Source organism: Kogia breviceps, chromosome 14, assembly GCF_026419965.1.
Source record: "Kogia breviceps isolate mKogBre1 chromosome 14, mKogBre1 haplotype 1, whole genome shotgun sequence".
Classification (NCBI taxonomy): domain Eukaryota; kingdom Metazoa; phylum Chordata; class Mammalia; order Artiodactyla; family Physeteridae; genus Kogia; species Kogia breviceps.
In genome coordinates, this window is record NC_081323.1 from 28,496,452 (window position 1) to 28,509,408 (window position 12,957).

General features: G+C 43.5%; 1 protein-coding gene across 1 annotated transcript; it reads left to right on the top strand.

Annotated features, from left to right (window-relative positions):
• Nucleotides 1-12,115: 12,115 nt before the first annotated feature.
• On the top strand, nt 12,116-12,586 carry SCP2D1 (SCP2 sterol binding domain containing 1). The gene has a single exon (XM_059036332.2). It carries the CDS (start codon nt 12,116-12,118, stop codon nt 12,584-12,586), a length of 471 nt encoding a protein of 156 aa, XP_058892315.1.
• Nucleotides 12,587-12,957: the final 371 nt, after the last annotated feature.

Below are 12,957 nucleotides of genomic sequence, written 5' to 3' on the forward strand. Positions count from 1 at the left end.
CATTTAACAGTGGAAATTGGAAACTCTAATTGACTTCTCCTACAGTAGAAAAACAAGTGCCCTATATTCCTTCTCTTGGACCAATGTTTGTAATTGTCCCCTTGGGGTTCTACATTGAGGGAAGCTGAAGAGGCAAAATAGAACAGTTCACTTGAACTGGTGTAGTTACACACTAGAGATTTATTTTTCCTTCACAGTGGAAGACGTGGAGAGGTCATTGAAGCAGACAGAGACAATAGACCCTGGCACCGAAACAGCCCCAGAATCCCTTGCAGTGATAAATAAAGAGCTGGAGGTGAATCCTCCATTTCCAGATCTGGGTGAATGGGGGGCCTGTGATTATTTGGATTGGTTGTGTTACTTGCTTTGGCTAATGGAATTTTAGCAGAAATGTGAGCAAAGTCTTGGCATGTACTTGTGCAGGAGGTCTTGCCTTCTTGTGTTGTGGTCTTCCCCATGAGAAGAACCTGCCCCCGGGAGCCTGCTGGTCAAGAAGAGTGAGAGACACTCAGGGCCTGGAGCCTAGACCAGTGGAGCACCCCCCGCTACATTGGCCAATCCCTAGCCTCTCTGCAACCATGTTGTTCTCTGCAAGAAATAATTGCTTATTGCTGTGAGCCTCTGAGCTTTGTGGTGTTTGTTATGCAGCACATTATGTTAGAGCTGACTGATACAGGGCTGATGAATGGAGAATAGGTAGAGAGAGATTCTTTGTGTGCTGTGGACAAAATTTTCCAGTGTTCAGCTTGGACTCATCACATAACAAGCACCTACTAACTGTGAGAGGAACTGAATTCAACAGGGTGATTATATTTCATATATTTAAAAACGAATAGCATGAAATACACTATGTGTTCTGAATGTCTGGCCTGCCTGTGAATATCTTCTTTTTAATTGACCATAACTTTTATGAATCTTTTTCTAACAGTTTTTTTCCCATTTCTTCACTGGTCAGTATGTTAGCATCTATCTACAATTCAATACTGGCTTGAATCATGAACACTCATATACCCACCACATAGATTCTACAGTTAACATTTTGCTGTATTTGTTTTGTTACATGTCTCTCTAACCATCCATCAATCCATCTTATTTTTTAATGCATTTCAAAACAAGTTGCAGGTATCACTTTACTCCATAGAGAATTTTGACAGAGGTATATACCTGTCATCCCTGAAAGGCTCTTCATGCCCCTTCCTAGTTAATCTCATCCTCATGCTTCAGAGGAAAGACTATTTTGATTTTTTTCCATTATAGATGAGTTTTGCCAGTTTTAGAACTTCATATAAATGGAATTATATACTATGTAGCCTTTTGGCATAACTTTTTTTTTGAGGATTTTTGCATCTATATTCATCGGTGATACTGGCCCATAATTTTCTTTTTTTGTAGTATCTTTGTCTGGTTTTGGTATCAGGGTGATGGTGACCTTGCAGAATGAGTTTGGGAGTGTTCCTTCCTCTGCAATTTTTGGGAAGAGTTTGAGAAGGATGGGTGTGAGCTCTACTCTAAATGTTTGATAGAATTCACCTGTGAAGCCATCTGGTCCTGGACTTCTGTTTGTTGGAAGATTGTTAATCACAGTTTCAATTTCATTACTTGTGATTGGTCTGTTCATATTTTCTATTTCTTCCTGGTTCAGTCTTGGAAGGTTATACCTTTCTAAGAATTTGTCCATCTCTTCCAGGTTGTCCATTTTAGTGGCATAGAGTTGCTTGTAGTAGTCTCTTAGGAATGCTTTGTATTTCTGTGGTGTCCATTGTAACTTCTCCTTTTTCATTTCTAATTTTATTGATTTGAGTCCTCTCCCTCTTTTTCTTGATGAGTCTGGCTAATGGTTTATCAATTTTGTTTATCTTCTCAAAGAACCAGCTTTTAGTTTTATTGATCTTTGCTATTGTTTTCTTTGTTTCTATTTCATTTATTTCTGCTCTGATCTTTATGATTTCTTTCCTTCTACTAACTTTGGGTTTTGTTTGTTCTTCTTTCTCTAGTTCCTTTAGGTGTAAGGTTAGATTGTTTACTTGAGATGTTTGTTGTTTCTTGAGGTAGGATTGTATTGCTATAAACTTCCCTCTTAGAACTGCTTTTGTTACAACCCATAGATTTTGGATCTTTGTGTTTCCATTGCCATTTGTCTCTAGGTATTTTTTGATTTCCTCTTTGATTTCTTCAGTGATCTCTTGGTTATTTAGTAACATGTTGTTTAGCCTCCATGTGTTTGTGTTTTTTTCCCTGTAATTTATTTCTAATCTCATAGTGTTGTGGTAAGAAAAGAAGCTTGATATGATTTCAATTTTCTTAAATTTACCAAGGCTTGATTTGTGACCCAAGATGTGATCTATCCTAGAGAATGTTCCATGTGCACTTGAGAAGAAAGTGTAATCTGCTGTTTTCGTATGGAATGCACTATAAACATAAATTAAATCTATCTGGTCTGTTGTGTCATTTAAAGCTTCTGTTTCCTTATTAATTTTCTGTCTGGATGATCTGTCCATTAGTGTAAGTGAGGTAGTAAAGTCCCTCACTATTGTGTTACTGTCGATTTCCTCTTTCATAGTTGTTAGCATTTGCCTTATGTATTGAGGTGCTCCTATGTTGGGTGCATATATATTTTAATTAATCAATCAATTAATTAATTTTGGGCTGTGTTGGGTCTTTGTTGCTGTGTGTGGGCTTTCTCTAGTTGCGGCAAGCAGGGGCTACTCTGTTTTGCGGTGCACAGGCTTCTCATTGTGGTGGCTTCTCTTGTTGCAGAGCATGGGCTCTAGGCACATGGACCTCAGTAATTGTGGCTCGCAGGTTCAGTAGTTGTGGCTCACAGGCTTCAGTAGTTGTGACACACGGGCTTAGTTGCTCTGTGGCATGTAGGATGTTCCTGGACCAGGGCTCGAACCTGTGTGCCCTGCATTGGCAGGCGGATTCTTAACCACTGCACCACCAGGGAAGCCCCATATATAATTGTTATATCTTCTTGGATTGATCCCTTGATCATTATATGGAGTCCTTCCTTGTCTCTTGTAACATTCTTTATTTTAAAGTCTATTTTACCTGATATGAGTATTGCTACTCCAGCTTTCTTTTGATTTCCATTTGCATGGAATATCTTTTTCCAATCTCTCACCTTCAGTCTGTATGTGTCCCTAGGTCTGAAGTGGGTCTCTTGTAGACAGCATATATATGGGTCTTGTTTTTGTATCCATTCAGTGAGCCTGTGTCTTTTGGTTGGAGCATAAGATCCATTCACATTTAAGGTAATTATCAATATGTATGTTCCAGGCTTCCCTGGTGGCGCAGTGGTTGAGAGTCCTCCTGCCAATGCAGGGGACATGGGTTCGTGACCCGGTCCGGGAAGATCCCACATGCCATGGAGTGGCTGGGCCCGTGAGCCATGGCCGTGGAGCCTGTGCGTCCGGAGCCTGTGCTCCGCAACAGGAGAGGCCACAACAGTGAGAGGCCCGCGTACCACAAAAAAAACAAAACAAGCAAACAAAACAAAACAAAACAAAAAACGTATGTTCCTATTACCATTTTCTAAATTGTTTTGGGTTTGTTTGTGTAGGTCTTTTTCTTCTCTTGTGTTTCCCACTTAGAGAAGTTCCTTTAGCATTTGTTGTAGAGCTGGTTTGGTGGTGCTGAATCTCTTAGCTTTTGCTTGTCTGTAAAGCTTTTGATTTCTCCATTGAATCTGAATGAGATCCTTGCCAGGTAGAGTAATCTTGGTTGTAGGTTCTTCCCTTTCATCATTTTAGGTATATCGTGCCACTCCCTTCTGGCTTGTAGAGTTACTGCTGAGAAATCAGTTGTTAACCTTATGGGAGTTCCCTTGTATGTTATTTTTCATTTTTCCCTTGTTGCTTTTAATAATTTTTCTTTGTCTTTAATTTTTGTCAATTTGATTACTATGTGTCTTGGTGTGTTTCTTCTTGGGTTTATCCTGCCTGAGACTCACTGCACTTCCTGAACTGGGGTGGCTAGTTCCTTTCCCATGCTAGGGAAGTTTTTGACTATAATCTCTTCAAATATTTTCTCAGGTCCTTTCTCTCTCTCTTCTCCTTCTGGGACCCCTATAATGCAAATGTTGGTGCGTTGAACATTGTCCCAGAGGTCTCTTAGGCTGTCTTCATTTCTTCTCATTCTTTATTCTTTATTCTGTTCCACGGCAGTGAATTCCACCATTCTGTCTTCCAGGTCACTAATCTGTTCTTCTGCCTCAGTTATTCTGCTATTGATTCCTTCTAGTGTATTTTTCATTTCAGTTATTGTATTGTTCATCTCTGTTTGTTGGTTCTTTAATTCTCCTAGGTGTTTGTTCTTTAATTCTTCTAGGTCTTTGTTAGACATTTCTTGCATCTTCTCAATCTTTGCCTCAATTCTTTTTCCCAAGGTCCTAGATCATCTTCACTATCATTATTCTGAATTCTTTTTCTGGAAGGTTGCCTATCTCCACTTCATTTAGTTGTTTTTCTGGGGGTTTATCTTGTTCCTTCATCTGGTACATAGTCCTCTGCCTTTTCATTTTGTCTATCTTTCTGTGAATGTGGTTTTTGTTCCACAGGCTGCAGGATTGTAGTTCTTCTTGCTTCTGCTGTCTGCCCTCTGGTGGATGAGGCTATCTATCTAAGGGGTTTGTGCAGGCTTCCTGATGGGAGTGACTGGCATAACATCTTTGATATTCATTCCTGTTGTGTATCAGTAAAGGCCCTCATTTAAAAAAATATTTATTTATTTAGGCTGCTCTGGGTCGTAGTTGAGCATGCGAGATCTTCATTGCCACGTGTGGGATCTTTAGTTGTGGTCTGAGGACTCTTAGTTGCAGCATATGGACTTCTTAGCTGCTGCATGTGGACTTCTTAGTTGTGGCACGTGGACTCTTATATGCAGCATGTGAACTCTTAGTTGCGGCATGCATGTGGGATCTAGTTCCCTGACCAGGGATCAAATATGGACCCCTGCATTGGGAGTGTGGAGTCTTACCCACTGGACCACCAGGGAAGTCCAGGTCCTCATTTGTTTTTTTAAAATATTTATTTATTTTAGTTTTTGGCTGTGTCATGTCTTAGTTGTGGCATGTGGGATCTTCGTTGTGGTGCACGGCCTTCTCTCTAGTTGTGGTGTGGACTCCAGAGTGTATGTGCTCAGTAGTTGCAGTGTGCAGGCTTAGTTGCCCCATGGCATGTGGGATCTTATTTCCCTGACAAGGGATCAAACCCACCTCCATTGCACTGGAAGGTGGATTCCTAACCATTGGGCCACCAGGGATGTCCCAATCAGGTCCTCATTTTTAAATGAATAATTACAAGATCTTTGCAGACTCTCTTTACATTTGGGCTTCTGTTACATGTATACAGTTATGGTAACCACTGTTAAATACTTGTATGAAACATCCTTCCAAAATAGGCATCACTTTTGCTTGTCTGTCAGAGATCTTGTTCTTTGGTTTTCACCCCCACCCCCCTCCCAGTTTAGCATTAATAAATCTTTCAAAGCTGCCGAGAGAATTTACGAAGATTTGTCCCATAGGCACAGTGTTTTTGACTTACTGAATTCAGGAAAACTTAGGGGCTGACCCAGCTCTTACGATTAATTGCGTCTGACTTTTTTCCAGGGGGTCGTCAGCAGTTTATCCTTCACAGATCTCACATCCAGTCCAAACTGTGCATTAGTGGGAGTTGTCTTTTTACTTTCCTCTGCTCTGGTGGGGTGACCAAAATCCAAAACAGTGAGTGGGAAAAAAGGAAAGAAAATAAGAATAAAGCGGCATTTCCTCCACAATAACTAAATGCCAGTGCTTAGCTTATTGGACCACTTTATCCCTTAGACTTAGCTTGAGATTTTAACTAGGCTGTTTCTAAAAATCAAAGCACACTGCGAGGTTTCGGCTTTGCTCTTGGACAAATTAGCGCAGCTGGAACTACATTTCCCAGAATTCTCCTCCCTGCAGACTTCTGGGATTAGCGTGGGCGCTGACGTCGCGGGAGCCTTGGGAGCCAAAAGTGAGGCAACGTGTGTGTCTTTCTACTGGAAAAAGGTGGGTGCGGGCGCTCAGGTGCCCTTGAGCTCCAGGGAGCATCCTGGGTCCGGCTGGCTCGCCTGGTGGGCGAGGGCTTCCTCTGCCTCTGACCGCTTCCCCAGTGTCTGGGACGGGCTGCTGCCGCGCTGCCCTCAGACTCAGCCCCTGTGTAGCCAGCTCCCTACTCAACGTGGGGAAGGTCACATCCCTCTAACAGGACCGTGATCTGTGCCATTCTTACCCCTGCCCCTCGGTGGTCTCCTGAGTGGAGACAAACTCCTCAGAGTGCAGTGTTCACTCTTGGTTCTTTCTTTTCCTTCCGAACACGCCGATTGGGTTCCACGCGCCTCCACGCAGCCAGGAGATTAGGGAAAGCTGATTGAGTCCTGCCTCAAAGGTGAATTGGTGAACCTGTCCACTGAAAAAAAATGCACAACCTAAAAGCTGAGGATTATGTTTTATCTGGTGGACAAAACTGACGACTTAAGCCTGGAAGATAGCCTCTCAGGTGGCTCTGGGCCATATATAGGAGTTTTGCAACAACCCCCCCCCCCCAAGAAAACCAGGTAGTGGAACATCAAAAGGTTACTGTTCATGAAAGAAAACCTGACACCTCAAGTTAAGGAATTTAATTGCTTTCCTTTGTATGGGAAGATCCTGAGATCATTCTTTTGATATGCACCTCAGCTCTCTAGGGTGCTTATCCTGCTTTTCTCCATCCTAAATCCCTTCAGGGTACACCAACAGAGGTGGCTGTAGTGGCTGAGGGCTTGATGGCCACGACATCCTTGGTTTACTGATCTGGCAGGTGACATTTTCCAGCCACAGACTTAAGCTGATCCTGGTAAGTGTAAGGAACACCGTCCTAGCCAGTGAGAAGGTGGCAAAGTCGCCGAAGGACTTGGGGAGAATAGGCCCTTCCGGTAAAGAGAGAAGTGTCGGAGAAAATGGCTCTTTTTGTTGTTCTACTGAATGTTGCCCCAAAGTGTTGCCGCCACAAGGGTCACTGGCCTTAGAAGAACGTGCAGCAGGATGATGGAAGGAAGGACCCTGGGTCCTTGGAGACTCACTGAGCTGCTCAAGGAACCAACCCTGGAGTAGCCAACGCCTCCCACTTGCCTGGATTTAGCATTGAAGGTCCTGTGTCCTGGGAAACCCCGGTCCTGAGCCTGCCTGGTTGTCCATCCCTCTAGCCCTGCCTTAGGACTTCTTTAATAGGAGATAATTCCCTTTACTGTTGAAGCCCATTGAGTTGTGGCTGGTTTTGGTGCTTGTAGCTGAAAGCATTCTAGATGGTGTAGGACAGTAAAAGAACACGCCTTTTGTTTCTCACAGTGGTTATAAAAGAGGTATTCTGAAAAATGTTTTGAATAATGTCAACATCATTGGAAAAGTGCACTGCTTTTCGTAGAAACTTTGTGTTTTTCTTTGTTCAAATCAGTTTTATTAATTTATGGGCAGGCATAACTTAAATATTTTATCTAATTAAAAAAAGTTACCACTTGGGCATACATATGGCATATGGAAAGATAAATATAACTGTTTTATTTTAAGTATTTGCCTGTCTTTGGGCCTTCAGCTGTGTCTTAAAATAAGAAGCCCTTACATTGGTCAGTGATGCCTTTTGGGAGTGTAAGAAAGGGGTGATCTCTGTTATATATATTTAAAAGTCTAAGTTACTGGGACTTAAAAAATATATTTGTGCATGAGTTTGGTGTAGTTCAGTGACTTTTTTTCCAGAAAGAAAGGCTTCCAGGGCTTGGCACTGTCTTCCTGTGGGTGTAGTTTATTAATATCATTATTGATCTTTGCCCTTTCCTCTGTATACACCTGTCTTAACTTGGCTGCTATAATAAAAATACCATGGACTGGATAGCTTATAAACAACAGAAATTTACTTCTCACAGTTCTGGAGGCTGGAAGTCCCAGATCAGGGTGCCAGCTTCTTGGGAGAGCCCCATTACATGTTGCAGGCTGTGGACGTCTCATTGTAATCCTCATGTTAGAGAGCAGAGAGGGGAAGCAAGGTCTCCTGTGACTCATTAGGGCACTAATAACACTCATGAGGGCCCCACCCTCATGACCTCATCAAATCCTAATTACCTCCCACTTCCTAGGACCATCACATGGTGGGGTTAGGGTTTCAGCATGTGAATTTGGGGGTTGTACAAACATTTAACCTGTAACATTCTGCCCCTGATCCCCCGAAATTCATGTTCTTTTTGCATGTAAAATACATTCATTCCATTCACCGACCCCTCCAAATCTTAACTTGTTCCAGCATCAACTCTAAAGTAGAAATTTCATCTAAATATGATCTAAATCAGATATGAATGATGCTCAAGATATGGTTCATTCTGAGGCAGAATCCCTCACCAGCTGTGAACCTGTCAAGCCAAACAAGTTATGTGTTTCCAAAATACAACAGTGGAACTGGCATAGGATAGACACTTTCATTGCAAAAGCGAGAAATAGGGGGAAGAAGGAAGTGGGTATGGGTCCCAAGCCCTGGCAAGGCAAACTATGGTATCTTAAGGCTGGAGTACAATGCTCTCTTTGGCTCCATGCTCTGCCCTTCAGGTTGACTGGGTAATAGTCCCAGATCTGCTGGGGCAGAGGTGCTGTCTCCATAGCTCTCAGAGGCAGGGGTCTCACCTCCAGGGCTGTGCTAGACCATCCCACCCCCACTACTTCGGGCAATGCCATCTGGCCTGTTGAAAACAAGGCATTCACCCCCTTTTTGAAACCAAGGAGGCAGCCTTGGTCTCTGAATTGCCTTTAGGATCATCCCTCCCTTGCTTTTCTTAGCCAAATCTTTAAGCTCTGCTTCCTTTTTGCTTAATAATTCTGTCTTGAAGTCGTTTCTGCCTTCTCACATTTTGCTACAGCCAGTCAGGAGGAACCAAGCCTCACCTTCCACACTGTGCTTAGAGATCACGTCAGCTAAATACCCAGTTTCATTACTGGCAAGTTCTACCTTCCATAGAACACTAGAACATGGCCACAGTTCAGCCAAGTTCTTTGCCATTTTATAACAAGGATGGTCCTTCCTCTGGTTTCCAATAATGTGTTCCTTATTTCTGTCTGAGACCTCATTAGAATGGCCATACCATATGGGCCATTACCGCCCATATTTCTACCAACATTTTGTTCACGATTATGTAGGTAGTCTCAAAGAAAGTTGAGGCTTTCTCTACAGCTCTGAACCCATCCTAAATTTCTGGTCTATTAACTCATGAGCTCAATAAATGCTTATTGTTTTAAGCCATTGAGTTTGGGGGTGGTTCTGCAGCGTTATCACAGCAATTGGTAACTAAGACACCTTTTATCCATCAGGGACAGCTGAATGGGCTGTCAGAAGGAGTTACATATGTTGGCTTTACAGGCAGTCATACCTTATACACTTTCACTCAGAAGTTACCCAATAATCACCCACTTAGGCATGCTTATGTCCTATTTAAAGATAAATGTTACTGGACCATTTTAAGTATGTATGTGCGTCTTTAGGCCTTTAGCCTTGTCAAAAAATGGGGTGCCCACCTGAACCAGATCCCACCAATGGGAGCTGGTCTCTGTTCCATACGTGTAACAGTCTCAAGTGAGTTATTGGGGGTTTGGGGAAGGAATTTTCGTATGAGTTTGGTGTAACTCAGTGGTTAAAGATGGGGCAGCATCCCCTAGATGACAATGTAACTTCTTTACAATGGTTAGGATGATGCTGGGGTTGCTTCCCAGGATGCTGATGGGTAATCACTTGTGACTACCTAAATTTAAATTAATTAGAGCTAAGTAAACTTAACTCAGCTCTTCAGTCATACTAGCCATATGTGAGTCTCAACAGCTACTGCTTTGAACAACCCAGACCCTGAACATTTTCATTACCTCAGAAAATTCTGTTGGGTGGTGCTGGTATCAATGCTTGTGTTCAACTTGCTTATTTACAGAATCTTTTTGGTCTAAACTTCTAGTTTCTACTGACTGTTTGATTCTGACAGCCTCTCACTCTGTACCCTCTGGGAAAAATGAGTTATTATTGTCTAGGTTATCTTATAAAACTCAAGCTAGTCTGTTTTGACACCTGCAATGTTAAATATTCTCTTTGTTATGGGTCACAAAGCTAAGCATTAAAGTGGAGTCTTTATTTGTTTATGTATACTGACAAAGGGAGCGCCCCTTCTGCCAGGCAGAGTGAGGCTTGCGAGGGAGAGAGGGCAGCGGAGAGAACCAGTTTGAGTTTTAAAAACCCTAACAGCACTTCCCTGGTAGAGCAGTGGTTAAGAATCCGCCTGCCAATGCAGGGGACACGGATTCGATCCCTGGGCCGGGAAGATCCCACATGCCGCGGAGCAACAAAGCCCGTGCGCCACAACTACCGAGCCTGCCACTCTAGAGCCCGTGAGCCACAACTACTGAGCCCACTTGCTGCAACTACTGAAGCCCACGTGCCTAGAGCCCGTGCTCCATAGCAAGAGAAGCCACCACAATGAGAAGCCCGTGCTCCGCCACGAAGAGTAGCCCCTGCTCGCTGCAACTAGAGGAAGCCTGCATGCAGCCATGAAGACCCAATGCAGCCGAAAAAATAAATTTAAAAAAATAATAAAGGGAGTGATGGGCATAGAAAATGACCGTTTAGCACACATCACACTGATGGGCCACAGATGGATGCAAACAGAAGTAGGCTGGAGTATGATATGAAACAGGATATGTGCAAAGTCTCAAAGTATCTTCCTGCAAGATACTTATTCATTACAAAGGGAGAAGCAGTAACTCTGCAGAGAGAGACCCAGTGGACACCACCTTAACCAAGGGATCAAGGTCAGCATCGTCAGCATCACCAGAGGTGGGACACATTGGCACCATGTACCCCCTGATACGATGCACGGAGAAAGCACAAGATCACTTCTGTGGTATTCCTGCCCAAACTCCTCAACCTAATCATCAGAAAACATCAGGCAGACAAAAAGTGGATTCTGGAGTTATTCTACTTCTGTTTAAACCTGGGTGCCCTACCGACTAGTTGTGTGACTTTGGAAAGTCACTTCATTTCTCCTTGCCTCAGTTTCCTCATCTGTAAAAGGAGGATTAAACTTAGTACCCACCTCAGAGGATTATAAGGAGGATTAAGTGTGTTAATACATGTACAGTGCTTAGAACAGTGCCAGCTCAGTGAGGGCTGTGTTAGTGTGTGCAGTCATCATGTGAGACCAGCAGCATCTTCTGCTGATCTTAGGGATATTTGTTTCTTTTTTTTCATTTTCACTGTGCTTCCGGAAGCTTTCTGATGCAGGCCCTGGTGCTGATTCCTCCTCCAAACAGCTGTTTTGTTCTAACAGCATTTCCCACTCCACCCCCGGGCAGGCAAAGCATGCCTTAAGGATCATCTACTTTTGAAGGAATCGGAATAACTGCTCTCTCAGTTGAGAGAAAAGACAGAGGTGAGGACTTCCCTGGTGGTGCAGTGGTTAAGAATCCGCCTGCCAATGCAGGGGACACGGGTTCGAGTCCTGGTCCGGGAAGATTCTACATGCTACAAGCAACTAAGCCCATGCACCACAACTACTGAGCCTGCAAGCCACAACTACTGAGCCCGCGTGCCACAACTACTGAAGCCCGTGGGCTTAGAGCCCATGCTCCGCAACAAGAGAAGCCACTACAAACAGAAGCCCATGTGCCGCAACAGAGAGTAGAAGCCCGTGGGCAGCAACGAAGACCCAATGCAGCCAAAAATAAATAAATAAATTAATTAATAACATTTATTAAATTTTAAAAAAAGAGTTGAAAAGACAGAGCTCATGTCACCAAAGAACTTTCTGGGGCCAGTTTCTCTTATTCCCAACATGGGGTCCAGACCTCTCTGGGCTGGGCTTTTGGGACCTTGTGGTTTGGGGGTGGTGGTGTGGATCTGCCTCACAATGACCTGTCTGAGCCCTCACCCCATGTCACATTTTAGCATCTGTTTGGCCAATAAGACTGTGGGACACAAACCAGTCTCATTCCCCACTTGGCCTTGCCTTTGATGTCACAATATGAACTTGTGGATATTAATCTGGCTATAGCTGTTCACAAACCGGTTGGCAAGGTCAAGAGGAACAGCACAGTAAGATGTGGAAGAGAATCAACCATCAACTCAAGATCAAAGCAGGGGATGGGCCTCAGGCAGACCAGTTCAAGAAATTGGGTCCAGCTCAGGAACTCACTGTGCCACACCCTCTAGCGCTGTCAGAATTCCAGAGCTTCCCCGTGTTTGAGGACATGAGTCATCACATCAAAGAAGTGGGGGCCCAGCTGGTAAAGAAAATCAATGCCATCTTTCAGCTGGACATCACCAAGGATGGGAAGACCATTCTGCAGTGGACCATTGATCTGAAGAATGGCTCTGGGAACATGTATCCAGGACCCGCCAGGCTCCCCGTGGACACTGTCTTCACAATCCCAGAGCCTGTCTTTATGGAGCTGGTTTTGGGCAAAATGAACCCTCAGAAGGCTTTCCTTGCTGGCAAGTTCAAAGTGAGTGGCAAAGTTCTGCTTGGCCAGAAGCTGGAGAGGGTTTTCAAAGACTGGGCTAAGTACTGAGCCTGCAAAAATACCAAGGAAATGACCAGCACTTCCCTCCGATTATAATGTTGAAAGGAAATCATGCTTAAGCTGAAGATTAAAACAAAAAGTATTCAATATTTTTACTCAAATTCTTCCTATTCAAGTTTAATTTTCCTGCTGGTGTGTAAATTTGGAGTGAGGGTTCTAGAGCAGTAAAGAGTGTTGGAGTGTATCACCTAAAATCTTTGTTTTTTTCTTTTCTTAGGTTCATTTATGTCATAATATGCTATGGTGAAAGCCCCAGGTAGAGAAATGGGTGGTTTTGACGATTGGATTTAAATGCTCCAGTGATTGAGTTCCTGGGACTTTTGTTTTGTTTTGAGTCTGGTGCTTTGGGAAAGAAGTGA

What these genes read in the sequence shown, in the direction of transcription:
- SCP2D1 (XM_059036332.2), top strand. Translation starts at nt 12,116, where the DNA reads ATGTGGAAGAGAATCAACCATCAACTCAAGATCAAAGCAGGGGATGGG.